Source organism: Solanum tuberosum, unplaced genomic scaffold (genome assembly GCF_000226075.1).
Source record: "Solanum tuberosum cultivar DM 1-3 516 R44 unplaced genomic scaffold, SolTub_3.0 scf00020, whole genome shotgun sequence".
Lineage (NCBI taxonomy): Eukaryota > Viridiplantae > Streptophyta > Magnoliopsida > Solanales > Solanaceae > Solanum > Solanum tuberosum.
The window spans coordinates 952,558-967,477 of NW_006238946.1; the positions used below are offsets into that span (position 1 = coordinate 952,558).

General features: G+C 36.2%; 2 protein-coding genes across 2 annotated transcripts; one reads left to right on the top strand and one right to left on the bottom strand.

Moving 5' to 3' along the window:
* Positions 1-2,947: 2,947 nt before the first annotated feature.
* On the top strand, positions 2,948-11,983 carry LOC102605686 (UPF0183 protein At3g51130). Its single transcript, XM_006340640.2, has 15 exons — positions 2,948-3,253; positions 3,428-3,510; positions 4,089-4,163; positions 7,682-7,749; positions 7,872-7,977; positions 8,225-8,285; positions 8,390-8,556; positions 9,568-9,630; positions 10,080-10,127; positions 10,246-10,359; positions 10,439-10,538; positions 10,637-10,713; positions 10,987-11,091; positions 11,219-11,277; positions 11,797-11,983. The coding sequence occupies exons 1-14, from the start codon at positions 3,160-3,162 to the stop codon at positions 11,264-11,266; spliced, it is 1,209 nt and encodes a 402-aa protein (XP_006340702.1). The 5' UTR covers positions 2,948-3,159; the 3' UTR covers positions 11,267-11,277; positions 11,797-11,983.
* Positions 11,984-12,282: 299 nt separating this feature from the next.
* Positions 12,283-14,247, bottom strand: LOC102598330 (probable pectinesterase 53). The gene is made up of 4 exons (XM_006340875.2): positions 13,896-14,247; positions 13,588-13,777; positions 12,716-13,158; positions 12,283-12,617 (listed from the first exon to the last, which is right to left on the bottom strand). The coding sequence occupies exons 1-4, from the start codon at positions 14,207-14,209 to the stop codon at positions 12,467-12,469; spliced, it is 1,098 nt and encodes a 365-aa protein (XP_006340937.2). The 5' UTR covers positions 14,210-14,247; the 3' UTR covers positions 12,283-12,466.
* Positions 14,248-14,920: the final 673 nt, after the last annotated feature.

Genomic DNA, 14,920 nt, shown 5'->3' on the forward strand with positions numbered 1-14,920 from the left:
GGGGGGGGGGGGGGGGGGGGGGGGGGGGGGGGGGGGGGGGGGGGGGGGGGGGGGGGGGGGGGGGGGGGGGGGGGGGGGGGGGGGGGGGGGGGGGGGGGGGGGGGGGGGGGGGGGGGGGGGGGGGGGGGGGGGGGGGGGGGGGGGGGGGGGGGGGGGGGGGGGGGGGGGGGGGGGGGGGGGGGGGGGGGGGGGGGGGGGGGGGGGGGGGGGGGGGGGGGGGGGGGGGGGGGGGGGGGGGGGGGGGGGGGGGGGGGGGGGGGGGGGGGGGGGGGGGGGGGGGGGGGGGGGGGGGGGGGGGGGGGGGGGGGGGGGGGGGGGGGGGGGGGGGGGGGGGGGGGGGGGGGGGGGGGGGGGGGGGGGGGGGGGGGGGGGGTCACATGTTTTTTGTTTTTTATCATTACAAACGTATAATTTTTGAATTTGAGCAATACCAATGAATATGAATTGAAATTAAATTATCTTAAAGTTGATATATAATTAAAATTTGTACAAATCAGGAAAAAAAATGCATATACATAATACTCTTCAAGACTACTTAATTTTCTATATTTTAAAATCATGGTAGCTAATCATGATTGCCTTACCTATTTTCATTGTGTGATCTTTATATTTAATTAGTAGTAGTTATTTTAACTTACGAAACCCACCTGGATATTGGATATGAAGTTGATTAATGATCACATATTTATAATCCAAGCTAGAGGGGACCAAACCAAAAATTTCTTTTAATTAACATATACAGTTTGCTAATAGGAAACCTATTCTACTCTAATACTAGGTATTCCTAACTTGTCCATGCAGAACGCAACCTAGAAATAGTACAAAAAAGAGCTAATTAACATTTATAAATCATAATCTTGTCCATTTTAAGCTACTAATTGAGATAAGAGTATCAACTACCTTTTGTTACAATTGTACTATAAAAATACATATGATCCAAAATTTCATATATTTGCTCCGTGACCATTTCTCTCCTTCTATGACTACCATAATTGAATCAATATCTATTTGAATAGAATGACAACAAAAAGTCAAACATTATTTCAGTCAATACAATTGAGATGTGTTTTTCTTACGATAAATTCTATCATAATTATACTTTAATCAAAAATGACTTTTGGTGGAGAATGTTTTTTTTTTTTGTGAAAAAAAAGTACCATATCGATCATTTTTTTGGAGTTAAGTTTTGGACTTCTATCGATAAAATATTATTTTTTGTCATACATAATACAATACTATATTGTGAATGTTATCATGTTATGGTATAAAAAAGAAATCTTTAATTTACAGAAATCCAAAACTTTTCCTCGGGTAGGCAAATTTATATAAAAATACATTTCGTTTAGAAAGAGTAAAATCAATTAGATAATATATTTATATCTCTCTTGAGAGAAAAACAAAATTACCCTATAATTAAAAAAATAAAAACAGGACAAAATGCTTAACAAATTTTGCCTCCATAACTGTCATATTTAAGAATTGTGCTATAGGCAAAATAAGGTTCATTCCCAAATCCTTATAATACCTTCATTACCATAGACTTCTAATTTAGTGATTTGCCTAACAAAACAACTAAAATAAATAAATAAATCAAAGTTGTTGAGGATTAATTTGATCTAGGGGTGCTGAATGGCAAGTTGAGCTGAATTTCATTAAAATGAATTGAGTTAATGAATGATTTGATGGCATGTTTAAATGTTATTTGGAATGAAGCAGGTTGAGTTGAAATGAACTAAAAATTGGTTCACATAAAAATTCTTACTAAGTTTTAAATTCAAAGTTTATTTTCTTATAATTTGTTTTAGTACCTATTAACTCTTCCCTTAAATTATGATTTATGACTATAAAATTATATCAGATGAAAAATAATCTTTTGAAAAATAATTAAAACAAATTTCTCACGAGTCAATATGAATGGAATATCAGCCTAATTTTAAAATGAACTTAAACTAAACGAGTCAAAACAAATTCAGGAATAAAATAAACAGGTAGTTACCTGCTCAAAAATAAATTGATTGGGAGGGTCAAAATTTTATGGGTTGTGCGAGTATACTATATTGGGCTCATTCGTTGAACCAAGTAGCTGGGCTTGGTGCTTGATTTCTGTGGGTTCGGGCCCATGTAAAGTCTCCACATTATGTGAAGCTACCAAAATTCATCCCATCCAATTATAGTTGTAGTATTCGAATTTGAGGTAATTTGACAATTTTCTCTTTGTCAATTTCAAATATTAAGAAGTCCTTTAATGGATTACTTGTAAAATATCCAAACAAAAATAATCAGTCTAATAATTATCTGTTCTAATAATTATTTAAATGGATTTGTGGATAGTCTTAAATTTAGAGCTCGCTAGCAAAACATTAGGATTTTCATGGTTAAATTAAGTAGCTCACTCTTCAATAATAATAACATATTCAATGTAGTTTCACAAGTAGGATTCAGGAAGAATGGTGTAGACCAAAATGTTTGAAAGTGAATATTGAAACAAAAAACTTATCTAGTAGAAGAAAGAAAACACAATAATTAGTCATTTATTATCTTAAATTAATTAAATAATTGCATGGAGACAATGGGTTACTATTACTTCCAAAACAAATGGTAGAATTTGTAAAAAGTAATAAATAAGAATCACATGTGAGACAATCTAACGATAAAAAATAAATACTAGTCTGATATTACACTTAAATATTTTTAATTAATTAGACAAACACAAAAAAAGCACATGAAATGAAGTTCGTTTTCATTCCAAAAAAGTGAGACGAGATAGTAAGTTCTTTCATTTAATAATGGGCTTCTTACTTTGCTGCCTCTACAAAACCGGAACAAAAGGGGCTCTCTTATCCAGAACCCGACCCGCCATTGTTGAGGACAAATTAGTCACTAGACAATTCTAAATTTCTTTTCGGAATTAACCTAACCTTCGAAATCATCAAATTTACTTTCGAAACTCCAAAAATAATAGAAAAAAAGATTCAGGAAAAACAAAAGATAACCACGACGTTTCCGTGTGCTCGCTGGATGCCAAAATTCCATAAGCAGAGCCTTTGCCACATCGTTGTCAGCTTGCCTCTCCTTCTACTTAAAGCTATCTATCTCCATCGTCTCTAGACTTTAAAAAAGTCACAATCCCCCGATTCAACATATTTCAACAACGAAACGATGCAGAGACCAAGACGCCGCTGCGAAGGCACTGCCATGGGTTCTATTGTTCTCGATCTCCGCCCTGGTGTTGGAATCGGTCCTTTTACTCTAGGTAAACTTAATTTATTCCATTTGTTATCTTGTTAAGTTACCGATTAGGTCAAATAGGATGATCAATTTGTCTCATTTTTTGTTTTCTTTTGTAAATTGATTGATTAGTCATTCAATTTGATGCGGTTTAGTTTAGCTGATTCAACATGTGATGATGATCTGGTAAATGTTTCAGGAATGCCTATTTGTGAAGCTTTCGCGCAGATAGAGCAGCAGCCTAATATTTATGACGTTGTCCATGTTAAGTATTACGACGAGGTATGATTCAGGGTGGACAACATTTTTTAGGTCAATTTTACATACTTCTTTTTGTTTTGGTTAATATGTTTTCCTTATTATGGTGACATCTAATCTTGCACCCTAGTCATTTGAAATCAACTTTACTCTATGAAAATTTAGTTGCTTTGAAGTTCAAAACAATCAGTTTACGGAGTGCTGATTACTATGCCTTTAAAATAATTCTTTTTGTGTTATTTAGTGTTCTGTTAGTCACATACTTAGTACCTTTTGTTGATTGAATAGAAAAATTAGCCAATAAGTTGCGATCAGCTGAGCCATAATCTATTTTGCAGTAGGAGCCATTCGTAAAGTTCCCCATTTAGTTGTGATTAACTCAGCCAGTAATGTATATTTTGTAGTAGGACGCATTCCATCCATTAAAATGGGTTTATAGGCTGAAATTCTGCAATTTCCATGCATGAATGGTTCTGAAATTATCAGGTTTTACATGGTATATTAATATGATAACACTGTAATCAATGTTGTGGACATGGGTAGTTTTGCACACCAGCATCTCAAATATTACATAACTTCAATGCTCAATCTGTGTTCTGCAGGAGCCCTTAAAACTTGACATTGTCATTAGCTTCCCAGATCATGGATTTCATTTGCGGTTTGATTCCTGGTCACAGGTATTAGATTTGGTGCATGCCTTACTCGGGTCTAGTTAATGAGAATATTTAGTTGCCTTGTATGTAAATATGTTTGGTTGTAATTTGTTCAAGTAAGCTAATGATATTTTATTTATGGCTCATTCTTCGCTGAATTCGCAATTCTGAATGCATGGCTAAAATGTGGTGGCAATGCGCCAATGCCAACTTTTCGAGGCATTTGTATCCTTTATTTTGTAATCCTTGATCATTTATTATAATGCACATCTGAGGGGCAAACTTCAACAAAAACAAGAACATACCTAGTGAAATTCCACAAGTGGGGTCTGCGGAGGGTAGAGTGTACACAAACCTATCCTTAACTCGTGGAGATAGAGAGACTGTTTACGGAAGACCCTTGGTTCAATTAACGCATATCAAAGCAAATTTTAAAAGAGAAAACGGAAGTTATGAAGACATTGCAAATAATAAGGGAAACGTTTTGAAACAAATAAAGAAAAGGAACAATAACCGCAACAAATAAAATGATAACCGAAGCATAACACTTAACATGTAGTAGCAGAAATTAAGGGACCAGAAACTACGAGAATAGTGCTAATACTATTGGAATGCAAGGAGAAACCTATCCCACTGGACAACAAGACAATGCTCAACTACTTACTAACCTACCACCCTAATTCGCGTCCGCCATAACTTCTTATCTAAGGTCATGTTCTCAGTAAGCTGGAGATGTGCCATGTTTTGTCTAATCACCTCTCCCGAACGCTTCTTCAGCTCACTTCTACCTCTCTCGAAGCTTATCACAACCAACCTCTCACACCTCCTCACCAGGACATTTGCATCCCTCTTTTTCACATGCCTGAATCATCTCAGTCTCACTTTTTTAATGAAGTGTTGTTAAAAACGCTGAAGCACTCGCTCTAAGCGAGAAGCGAAGCGACAAGCTGTTACTCTAATGCCTTGAAGCGACACGATGGTGAAGAAGCGTGAGCTTCTGTCCCAGAAGCGAGAAGCGTGCTTCTTATTAAAGCGAGAAAAAGCTCGCCTTTTAGAAGTGCTAACTAGTTTTTTTTTTTAAATTTCTGTAAAAAACTTACCATAGTTTTTACCAAATAATTTTCTTCCTTTGTCGACAACTGTTGGACTCTCTGTAAAAATACTTACCTTAGTTCTTCTTCTTCTTCTCTTTCTGTTTCTTTGCTGCGCAAGGTAACTAGATTTTTTCCCTTCAATTTGTTGTTTTAGTCTGTTTTTATTTCTTCTGATTTAATATTCCTCTGTTTGTCGTATGCTTTGTTTTTCTCTTTTTTTTGGTTTTGCTAGTCTGTTTTGTCTCTATTTTCTTTTCCTTTGTTTTTTTGCTGTTGTGTGACTGAGTCATGATTCTGTTTTTGCTTGTAGTAAGTTGTATTTTCTTAAATAATATCTATTTCTAGTATCTATTATTTACTTTTTAATATAATAACTGAAAGATTTGCTCAATGTGTTTATTGAGTTCTTGATTATTTATGTATGCATATTTAATATTTCTTACTTTTATACTAAATAGCGGTTTATATAAAAAAAATTGTGCGCTTTCGCTTCACGCTTCTTGCTTCGGTGAAGCGAGCCCTTGTTGTTTTTTTCCGCTTCTCGCTTCCCAAAACACTGGCTGACCCTCATTTTGTCTCCCACGGAAGTCACCCCACCTTGTGTCGAACATCCTCATTCCTAATCTTATCTCTCCTAGTATGCCTACACATTCTGAGATTCAGACTTCATTGAATTGAATTCGGTCTGGAGTGTTCATGAAGAAGCAAAGGCATGTTGCTGCAATTGGAGAAGCAAAAGATTTTACTAAGCCTGAGTATGCTGGCAACGAAAATGTCAAAGTTTGCTAATGTTGTGCAAGATTGTACGTGCTGCTACACCTATTCATGGTTAAATTTTATTAGGAGTAAAATAGGTTTTCTTTTCTTTGGGTGTGGAAGAATGCGAAGCTTTATATTTTAATCTCTAAATTCGGGAAATAGTGCTAAGAGATCTTCAAGATAGTGAAATGTATTGGTGAATTCATCTTGTCTTTATCCTCGTTACCTTTTGTTGATTGTCTCGATGGTTGTCATTTATGGAGGGAGAATTCATCTTCTCCATGGGAAGGAATAATGAAGGGAAATATTGATTTTAAAAAACACATTGAATTTATAGAAGGAAAGGCAATCATATCTAATTTTGGTGCCGGAAGGTAACTCTGAAGATTGAGAGTCGAAAGAAATGGAGCATTTTTCTTGGATACTAATAGTTTAGTGGCTAAAGAATGGTAGCATGGGATGGCATCAAAAGTTGACGTCAGGGTGGGAGGGAGTTTCCTGGTGAAACCTTACTATATTTATCTGGATGGTTCAAAAACTGCTAAGAATTAGCTTTGTTTGCTTGGTCCGCTTCATGGGACGTTATCCTTAGGTTGCAGCAATTTGAAAAGGAATTCCAGATGTTTTGAAGGCATAGAAAATAGTGTGCAGGATGTTAAACTAAACTGCATTTTGTTGTTATGTTTTTGGTGTAATCAATTATACTCAAATGACACTGCCTCTATAGTTGATGTTTTAGACTCAATATAGAAATAGAGTAGGAGTGTCTAGAGTGCATCTGTATATAAGGTTTGAGTACAACCCATGTACTTTTGTGATATAATACATCGTTACCATTTTCAAAAGGAGGAGTTACATAATGTTAATCAGTGTTGAATACACTAATCTTGTGCTCCTTCATTACACTATGTACCATGTAGCGGAAGTAAGAGTTTTGGTGTATTCCATGATTTACTTCCCTGAAAAGTTGAAGACACCCTTGCAATGTGGAGGTTGAGCAAATCAGGGAAGGGAAGGAGGAAGTTTTGGAAATAGCATTGTGATGCCTTTATTGTATGATATGGAGAAATGTTTGGAGTTGAAAGATGGATGCTGAAGATCATTAGTTACCTTATTTTTCCTGTACTATTGGTGTAAATAAGAGATTCCATTATTATTTGTAGATCGTTGAATAGTTTTTTGGAGGCTCAATGTAAAGACCTTTTACCTATTAACATTTGGCATCACCTTGGTGCACATTAAGGAAATTCCTTTTGATTTACCCTAAAAAAATAATATACTTGGGGAAGTATCAATAACATGAATACATCTAATATCTAGTTTCCTTGATCATGTACATCTCCGAAGTGGAACATGATTTGGGATGGAATGAGGTATGGAAATTTCCTTTCAGGATAAATGAATCCCCTAGGTGCAAGTTAAACATCAACTCAAGAAAGCGATAGGCGAATGGGGTTAGGCACGGAAAAGGCATTTCCCCTTAGAAATATTTTTAAAATTATGTGATTCTCTTTTAAATTTATTGTCTTGTAATTTACTTTATCAGGAAGACATGAACATATTTCTTTTGTAAGTTTCTCTTTTATAAGATTTATTTCCTTTATAAATTAGCTCAAGAGCTTTTTACTTGCATAATGGATTAGAAAGAATTTTTCAAGTATATCTTTACACTGAGTCTACCTGTTTCAGAGACTGCGCCTTATTGAAATATTTGATGTAAAACGGCTTCAGATGCGCTATGCCACCTCTGTTATAGGGTAGGTTTTCATAGTGTTTACTTACACAACTCTCTAAATTGGTAGGTTTTCATAATGCTGTGCTAACACCTCCCAACATTTCTGTTGATTTAAATATTGTCTTTTGATTTTGTTACTTTCAGCGGGCCGTCCACTTTAGCCACTTTTGTAGCCGTCTATTCTCTTTTTGGGCCGACCTATCCAGGAACATATGACAAGGACAGAGGAGTTTACACTTTATTTTATCCAGTATGTTTGTCCAATGTCTATTGATGCCACATTTAAATCTGACTTGTGGCTTTTGGCTTATTTTTATTGTTTTGGCTTAAAAGTAAGTGCTTAAAAGCACTTATTTATTTCACCCAAACACTACAAAAGTGCTTAAAAGCTATTTTGGCTTAAAAACACCTAAAATAAGCCAATCCAAAGAGGCTCTTATTCTATTATCCATCACTTAGTTCTGTGTTGAGGGTTCTGATAGATTGCAACTTTGCAGGGATTGTCGTTTGCTTTTCCAATTCCCTCCCAGTATACAGATTGCTGTCGTGATGGTGAAGGTATTCCTGGTTATTTTCGTTTTTCACACTTGTGCAGACTCAAATTATTTACTCTGGTATAAATAATTTTTTCCTTTCTTTCTCTTCTTTTTCCATTTCAAAAGCGGAACTACCTCTTGAGTTTCCAGATGGCACAACCCCAGTTACTTGCCGTGTATCAATATTTGATAGTTCTGCTGGAAGTAAAGTTGGTGTTGGATCCATGATGGACAAGGCCTGTACTCCTCCTCTGCCTGCTGGGAGCCTCTACATGGAAGAAGTGCATGTTAAGGTTTGTTTTGGTCCTTTTCATGTCCACACTGAAGGTTTTGTGCAGTCTCTTTAATGTTATATATGTGATTTCTTATTGAATAATGTATTAATAGTAAGTTAAGTCCTCCTTTGAGCTGCAGCTCTTTATGCTTTTTCGTGGGAAAAGCTCTTTAGGATGTTCTTTTTGTGTGCTTGTGGTGCTTTGACATAGAGCTGACATAAAGGGCTTTCACATCTGGAGCTTATTAGTTTTGGCTTTAATGTGCTTAAATTCGGCCTTTCACAGATCTCTTTGCCATGAGAACCGTTAATAGTTTCTTGATATTTTTGTCGTCACTTTCCAATTATATAGCCATTGAAAAAGGGAATTGACAGCTGGGATATGACAGTTCTGGCTGATATGTTTGTCTTGCTCTGTTATAAATCAATCATCAGAGAATCTCAAACTTGTGTTTTAGAAAATTGTAGTATTGCCTCAAAATTGATGATGTTTTAATTTTCATCTCAGTCCTATCTCAAATTGTGATGCAAGGGAAATGGAATTAAAGTAAACTAAATCTGGTGCCATTCCATTTAATAGTTCCTTCGTCACTTGCAATGGCTACTATTTTTGATAGTTCTTTCTCCACTTGCAATGGCTACTAGTTTTGAGGTTAGAATTCAAAAAAGTGTCTACCCCTTTTTGAATAGAGAAGATTTAAATGTCTAGTTTGATATCCTGTGGGAGCTGCGTACAAGCTGGCCTAGACACTACGGTTATAAAAAAAAGAATATTTGAATGTCTAGTTTGATATTATTTTTATCAGATTATTTTTTTCTCGTGGTCTATAACGCTGAATCTTGGCACTTGATGAATCATTTAGTAGTATTTTCCACTTCCAAAGATAAAAAGTTCATATGTGTTTCTGTGCAGTAGTTTAGATCACAAAAGATGTGTCGAGTGTCATTTGTTAAGTTTGACGATTAAGTTGCTCTGACATGCAGTTCAGTTGATTTACATATGATTTTGTTTGTTTTCTATCTTCTTTAGCTGGGGGAAGAATTACGGTTTAGTATTGGTGGACAACACATCCCCTTTGGTGCATCACCACAGGTAACTACTCTTTCTTTAGATTGTTTTGGAGTTAATCATTCGCTTGAGTTGTTTAAAGTTTCTCTGTCTTCCATTGGATTATTTTTTCTTCATATTGTGGAAACTCTAATTGTATTGATATGATACTGTCTTCAGTCTAGATTCCATCCAATAATCGTATCCCTATTGCCTAAAAGAAGTTCAGGATGAGTTGCAATGCAGAAGTTAAATTTTTCCTGAAGTTAAAGGGGAACAAGAGGCGGAAAACCTATTTTAACTCGTATATTGAACTAGGCGTTGAACTTATTTTCACTTTTGGTTTTACAATGCTTGAATCTATTTGTTCTTGTATGTTGCGTGCGGTCTGGCGTAGGTTTGTTCGTGCTGCATATCGTCCTGTTCCTTTATCTCGTATGTTTTGATGACTGAATCAACCATGCAAAACCTTGTCTTATCTTATCTCTATGCAGGATGTTTGGACCGAATTAGGTCGACCATGTGGAATCCATCAGAAACAGGTACTGCTATATTTCTTTGGTGTCTAACAGAAAATTGATATATCCAACTTCTTGTGAGTTCCTGTCAGGTTTCTAGATGTTAGATTGTTGGTGGAGATTGACTTCATTAGTTATACAGGTTGATCAAATGGTGATTCATTCTGCTTCAGATCCCCGGCCGAGGACAACTCTTTGTGGTGATTACTTCTACAACTACTTTACTCGTGGCTTAGATATACTATTTGATGGGCAGGTATGTCATCCTCTGAGTTTCCATGAGCACATGTTATGAAGTCTATATCTGTTCTCAGATTATTGTGGTTTATTTGCAGACACATAAAATCAAGAAATTTGTCTTGCACACCAACTATCCTGGGCATGCTGATTTTAATTCATACATGAAGTGCAATTTTGTTATCCATTGTTCTGATTGTGAGTTGATTCTTCAAGATCTAATGCCCTCTTTCGTTATACCAATGTAAAAGAATTGGATATTCGTTTTAATACTTTTTGCATCTTTTTTACTGCAGTTGTAGGGTCTTATCATCAGGATGTAAACTCCTCTAAAGCTACTATTACAGCCAGCACAAAATGGGAACAAGTTAAGGTGAATTCTTCTGTTTGATTCATAGTCATTCCTATTCATTTATCGGTATTTCTTCGAGGTTTTCAAGTTGGAAGTTCTTACTATTAGTGTTCTGGATAATTGTTACTCTGCCCCCTTTAATTTTAAAAAACTCAGAATCTGTTCATGTTAATGATATTTAGAACTAATGGGCAAACTGTTGTGTACACCTGTGTATATACCTATCATCAGACATCCTCTTTTTCGAGGCTCAATTTCAAGCTGACTCATTGTTAAGTTGCTATGATTCTGCAGGAGATACTAGGGGATTGTGGTCGAGCTGCTATCCAGACGCAAGGCTCTGCGAGTAATCCGTTTGGATCCACCTTTGTATATGGCTACCAAAATCTTGCCTTTGAGGTGATTTTTTTGTTTCGAATAAATGTCTGTATACCCCACGCTGTGGTTCTGCCACACACTTTATCTCTCTTCCCTTTGTGCTTTCATTTCCTATTGCTTCACTAGGATCTTTGCTTATTTGTCACAGGTGATGAAGAATGGTTACCTTGCGACTGTAACTCTCTTCCAGTCCTGATCATCTATGTGGTGCGTGACCTGTGTTTATTTTTCAGTTTTCTCTGATAGTGGGTGACTTTATTTTTTATATGAACATTACATCATTTTTCTATAGTTGATGACAACTATTTGCATATTCGTTGCAAAAATATATATATTGCTATCACTATCTGTTTTGGTCAGTTCTGCAGTAATTTTCTCTCCCTTTGTCTTGGTGGTGATGTTGGTTGTCCTTGCTGCATACTAAGGGGTGTGTGTGGGATGTCCTTGCTGAGTATGAGCGGTAGCTGTTTAAGAAGTGTCCATTTTCTAGGAGTGTTGGATTTCTTCTCCATTACAATGTGAACATGAGATGTTGATATCTGATGTTCTCTATATATGATATTGACATCTGGAGGACCTATATTTTTTTTTGACATAAAAAGAGGACCTATATTTGTTTGCCAGTAACTGCTAGCATGTCTTTCCCCATTGTGCTTTTGATCATAATCTTCCTAAACTATTGTATATTCCTTTTCGTTGTTGACTTGTTCAGTTTGTTTCTGTCAGGCTGCCTGTTGGCATTGTACAGTTCAATTACTTGAAGAAAGCAAGTCTGCTTTTAACTGACCGTCATGGTGGAATTGTATCTAATGTATATTTGTTTATACTTGTACAGTTTATTTTATAATTGTCATCTTTTGTAAACTTATATACATAGCTCCCAACTTCTTGCAATACAAGACTCGTTACTTCATTCCTCGGGTAGGTGAAGTTTGGTGGCATGTGATTTGATAAGGCATTGTGCTGACATACTTTTCGCTATGAATTCTTCTTGACAATTGTACTGGACCACTTGACCCATTTGGTATTCAGCTGGCTTTGCCCAGCTTAGTCATTTGGTAGGGTTTGTTTCCAAAACAAATTAACCGAATTTTCTAGGAAAAAGAAATAGAATTTTCAACCAAATAGGCACGGAAAAGTAACAGTGTCTGAAAATGAATTCTGATAAAATTTATTCTTGTGCAACTGTATTTTGGTTTGATGAAAGTAGGAATAGGTTTTTTTCTATTTTTGTGGTCGTGGATGAACGTGCAGGTGCTGCTTTTAAGCAGCGACAATTCAGATGTCTGGGAAAAAACATTTTCTAACTTTCAATATGATACACACAAATTGCGTAATTTTACAGGAGTAAGACTACTGATTCCAATAGCTTAGCTTGTAGACATTAAAGAAATCATCAAATATGGAGTAGCCATTCATGACCATCTATGAAACTGAGTGAGATAAACGGTTTAGCTTCTTGTTCAGTGAGCTCCCTGGACCATTTCACCCTTTCACCATGGTCTGCCCCTGGTCCTGAACACTTGAATTGCCCATAAAATACCGTCCTGCAGATGAGCATAAATTCCTCAGTAAATTCGCGTTCTATAGTATGCGAAGAGCATCTGTGTGTACGTAGTATGAAAAAAGAAAGGAAAGAACTTACATATGCCTGTTCTTATCTCCCCAATCATACCATCCCTTTGATGTGATGATTTTATCCATGTAAGTGTAAGCAAATACGACCCTAGAGAAAGTACCCCAAGCCCTGCCCAAGTAAAGAGCACCAGATCCAGTAACTTTGCAATTGAGAAAAGAGAATCCAGTTTCCTCCAGTAAACTCTCCCTCTTCTGGGCTGTCAAGGCCCCATAACTTTTTGTTTTGGCACGTAAATGACAATTCTCATAAAGGGACAGCCCATCACCAAATATAAAATCTACAGAACCTTGAATATAACAGTTCTTGAAATAGTGCCTGCCCCTGTGATCATACAGTGTGTCTTGTGCTCCAATGAACTTGCAATTTATGAACGCCGCTGTGTCTGCCGAAATTCTTAATGCCACCGCTTGCTTTCTTAGTGCCCCTGATGGTGGCGGTGGTGCTACATTCTGTTCACGGAGCAATTAATTATGAGCTTAATTATTTTTTATACAATCAGGTCACCTAAAGAAAACTACATGTAACGGTTTTTCCAAAAGTGAGAATAGTTTTTTCGATATATCAATTGTACAAAAACTTTTATATTTATAAATGTTAATCCAAGAATTTGAATACATTTTACACCCAAAGGTGGAGCTAGAGCTTCGCCTACAAGTTCGGCATAACCCAGTAACTTTTGCTCAAATATAATATATGTGTTTAAATATTCTCTTATGGATTTATAATTTACCAGGAACATACTAGTAAGCTACATTTTCTAAAATTCAGAACCTATAAATTTAAAATTCTAGCTCCACCCTGTTAACACACATCATCTCTAGAGTTAAAATTAGTTCTTAATATATCCACCTAATTGTTAAATATGACAATACAATTACCTTAAAGGTGATGTTTTTGGCAATGAAGTAGGGGGAATTAACAGCAAAAGTTGCAGAACCATAAGTTCCCATTGGTTGGCCACTTTTTCCTGTCCTATCTGCAGTGTCATCCCATTTGATAGTAGTTTTGTGTGAACCAGCACCTTCCAGGGTAATGTAAGCCATTGTTGCTGGGATTTCAATCTTCTCCCTACAAAATTTTAACCTCATTTAAACAAAACTTCCATACAATTGCTCTATTTTTTAATGCGCTTATACTACAAAATCAAGAAGCAGAAAACAGGACAATTGAAGCGTACAAAATATACCTGTAAGTCCCAGGACTAACAGAAATAACCACTCGACACGAATTGACTATTGGGATTGAATCAATAGCCTTTTGAACCGTAGTAAAATCTCCGAATTTCGGGTTTTTATTCACCTTAATAAATTTACAAGGCTCTAATTTGTTCTTCGCTTCTTGGAAAACAGAATGATTGCGAGAACTCATGCGATTGATCCAATTCAAGTAGTCTTTTTCTTCATTAACCACCTTCAATGTATTATCCCTCCTAGAATGTTTAGCACTACTTGTGCTAATAGTAAACAACATTAACATTAAAAACAGCTCTAATAGTTTCATCCTGAGAGTACTAAAATAGTAGTGATGAAGATAGAAGATAATGAGAGTCAGAAATATATAGGAGTAGTATATAAAGGATGAAAAAAGAATGTATGTGTACACGCGGCCTAGTGGAGTAGTTGAGAGCCGGGGAGAAAAAAAGATACTAGGTGATTCTTCCTATCTGTCTTGGCCTTGATAGACAGAGTTACCTAATACTTATTGTTAGTGGGAGTTGGATGGTATTCCGTAGAATTAATTGAGCTAGTCCGGGCACCACAATTATAAAAAATAAATAAATGTGGTAAAAATGTTTGGTCCGGGTGAGAAAGAGAATAGGAAGAGAATCTGACAGGTCGTGGCTATGCTCTGTATTCGTATTATCTTTTTGTTTCTTTCCTCATTCAGACCAATCTAATCCTAAATTTTGATTTTACCATAATCATACCCTATGTGACTAGAAAGGGATCGAAGATTTAAAGTTGATTGTTTCCGTTTTTTAAGGTTTTTAGTGCTGATCAGGGGCAGTTCAAAGTAATTAGAGATCTAAAGCGAAATTTCACTTAGAGGCCTAAAATCTAAATAAACTTCATATATATTTATTTAAAAATTATTTTTCTAACTTTTTAGATGTAAATTTTTGCTTAAAATTTCTTTATAGACACGATTTCTTCAAATATCTTTTTTATTATTATTATTATTAGTTTTAGGTAAGATTTTATCAATTCAACA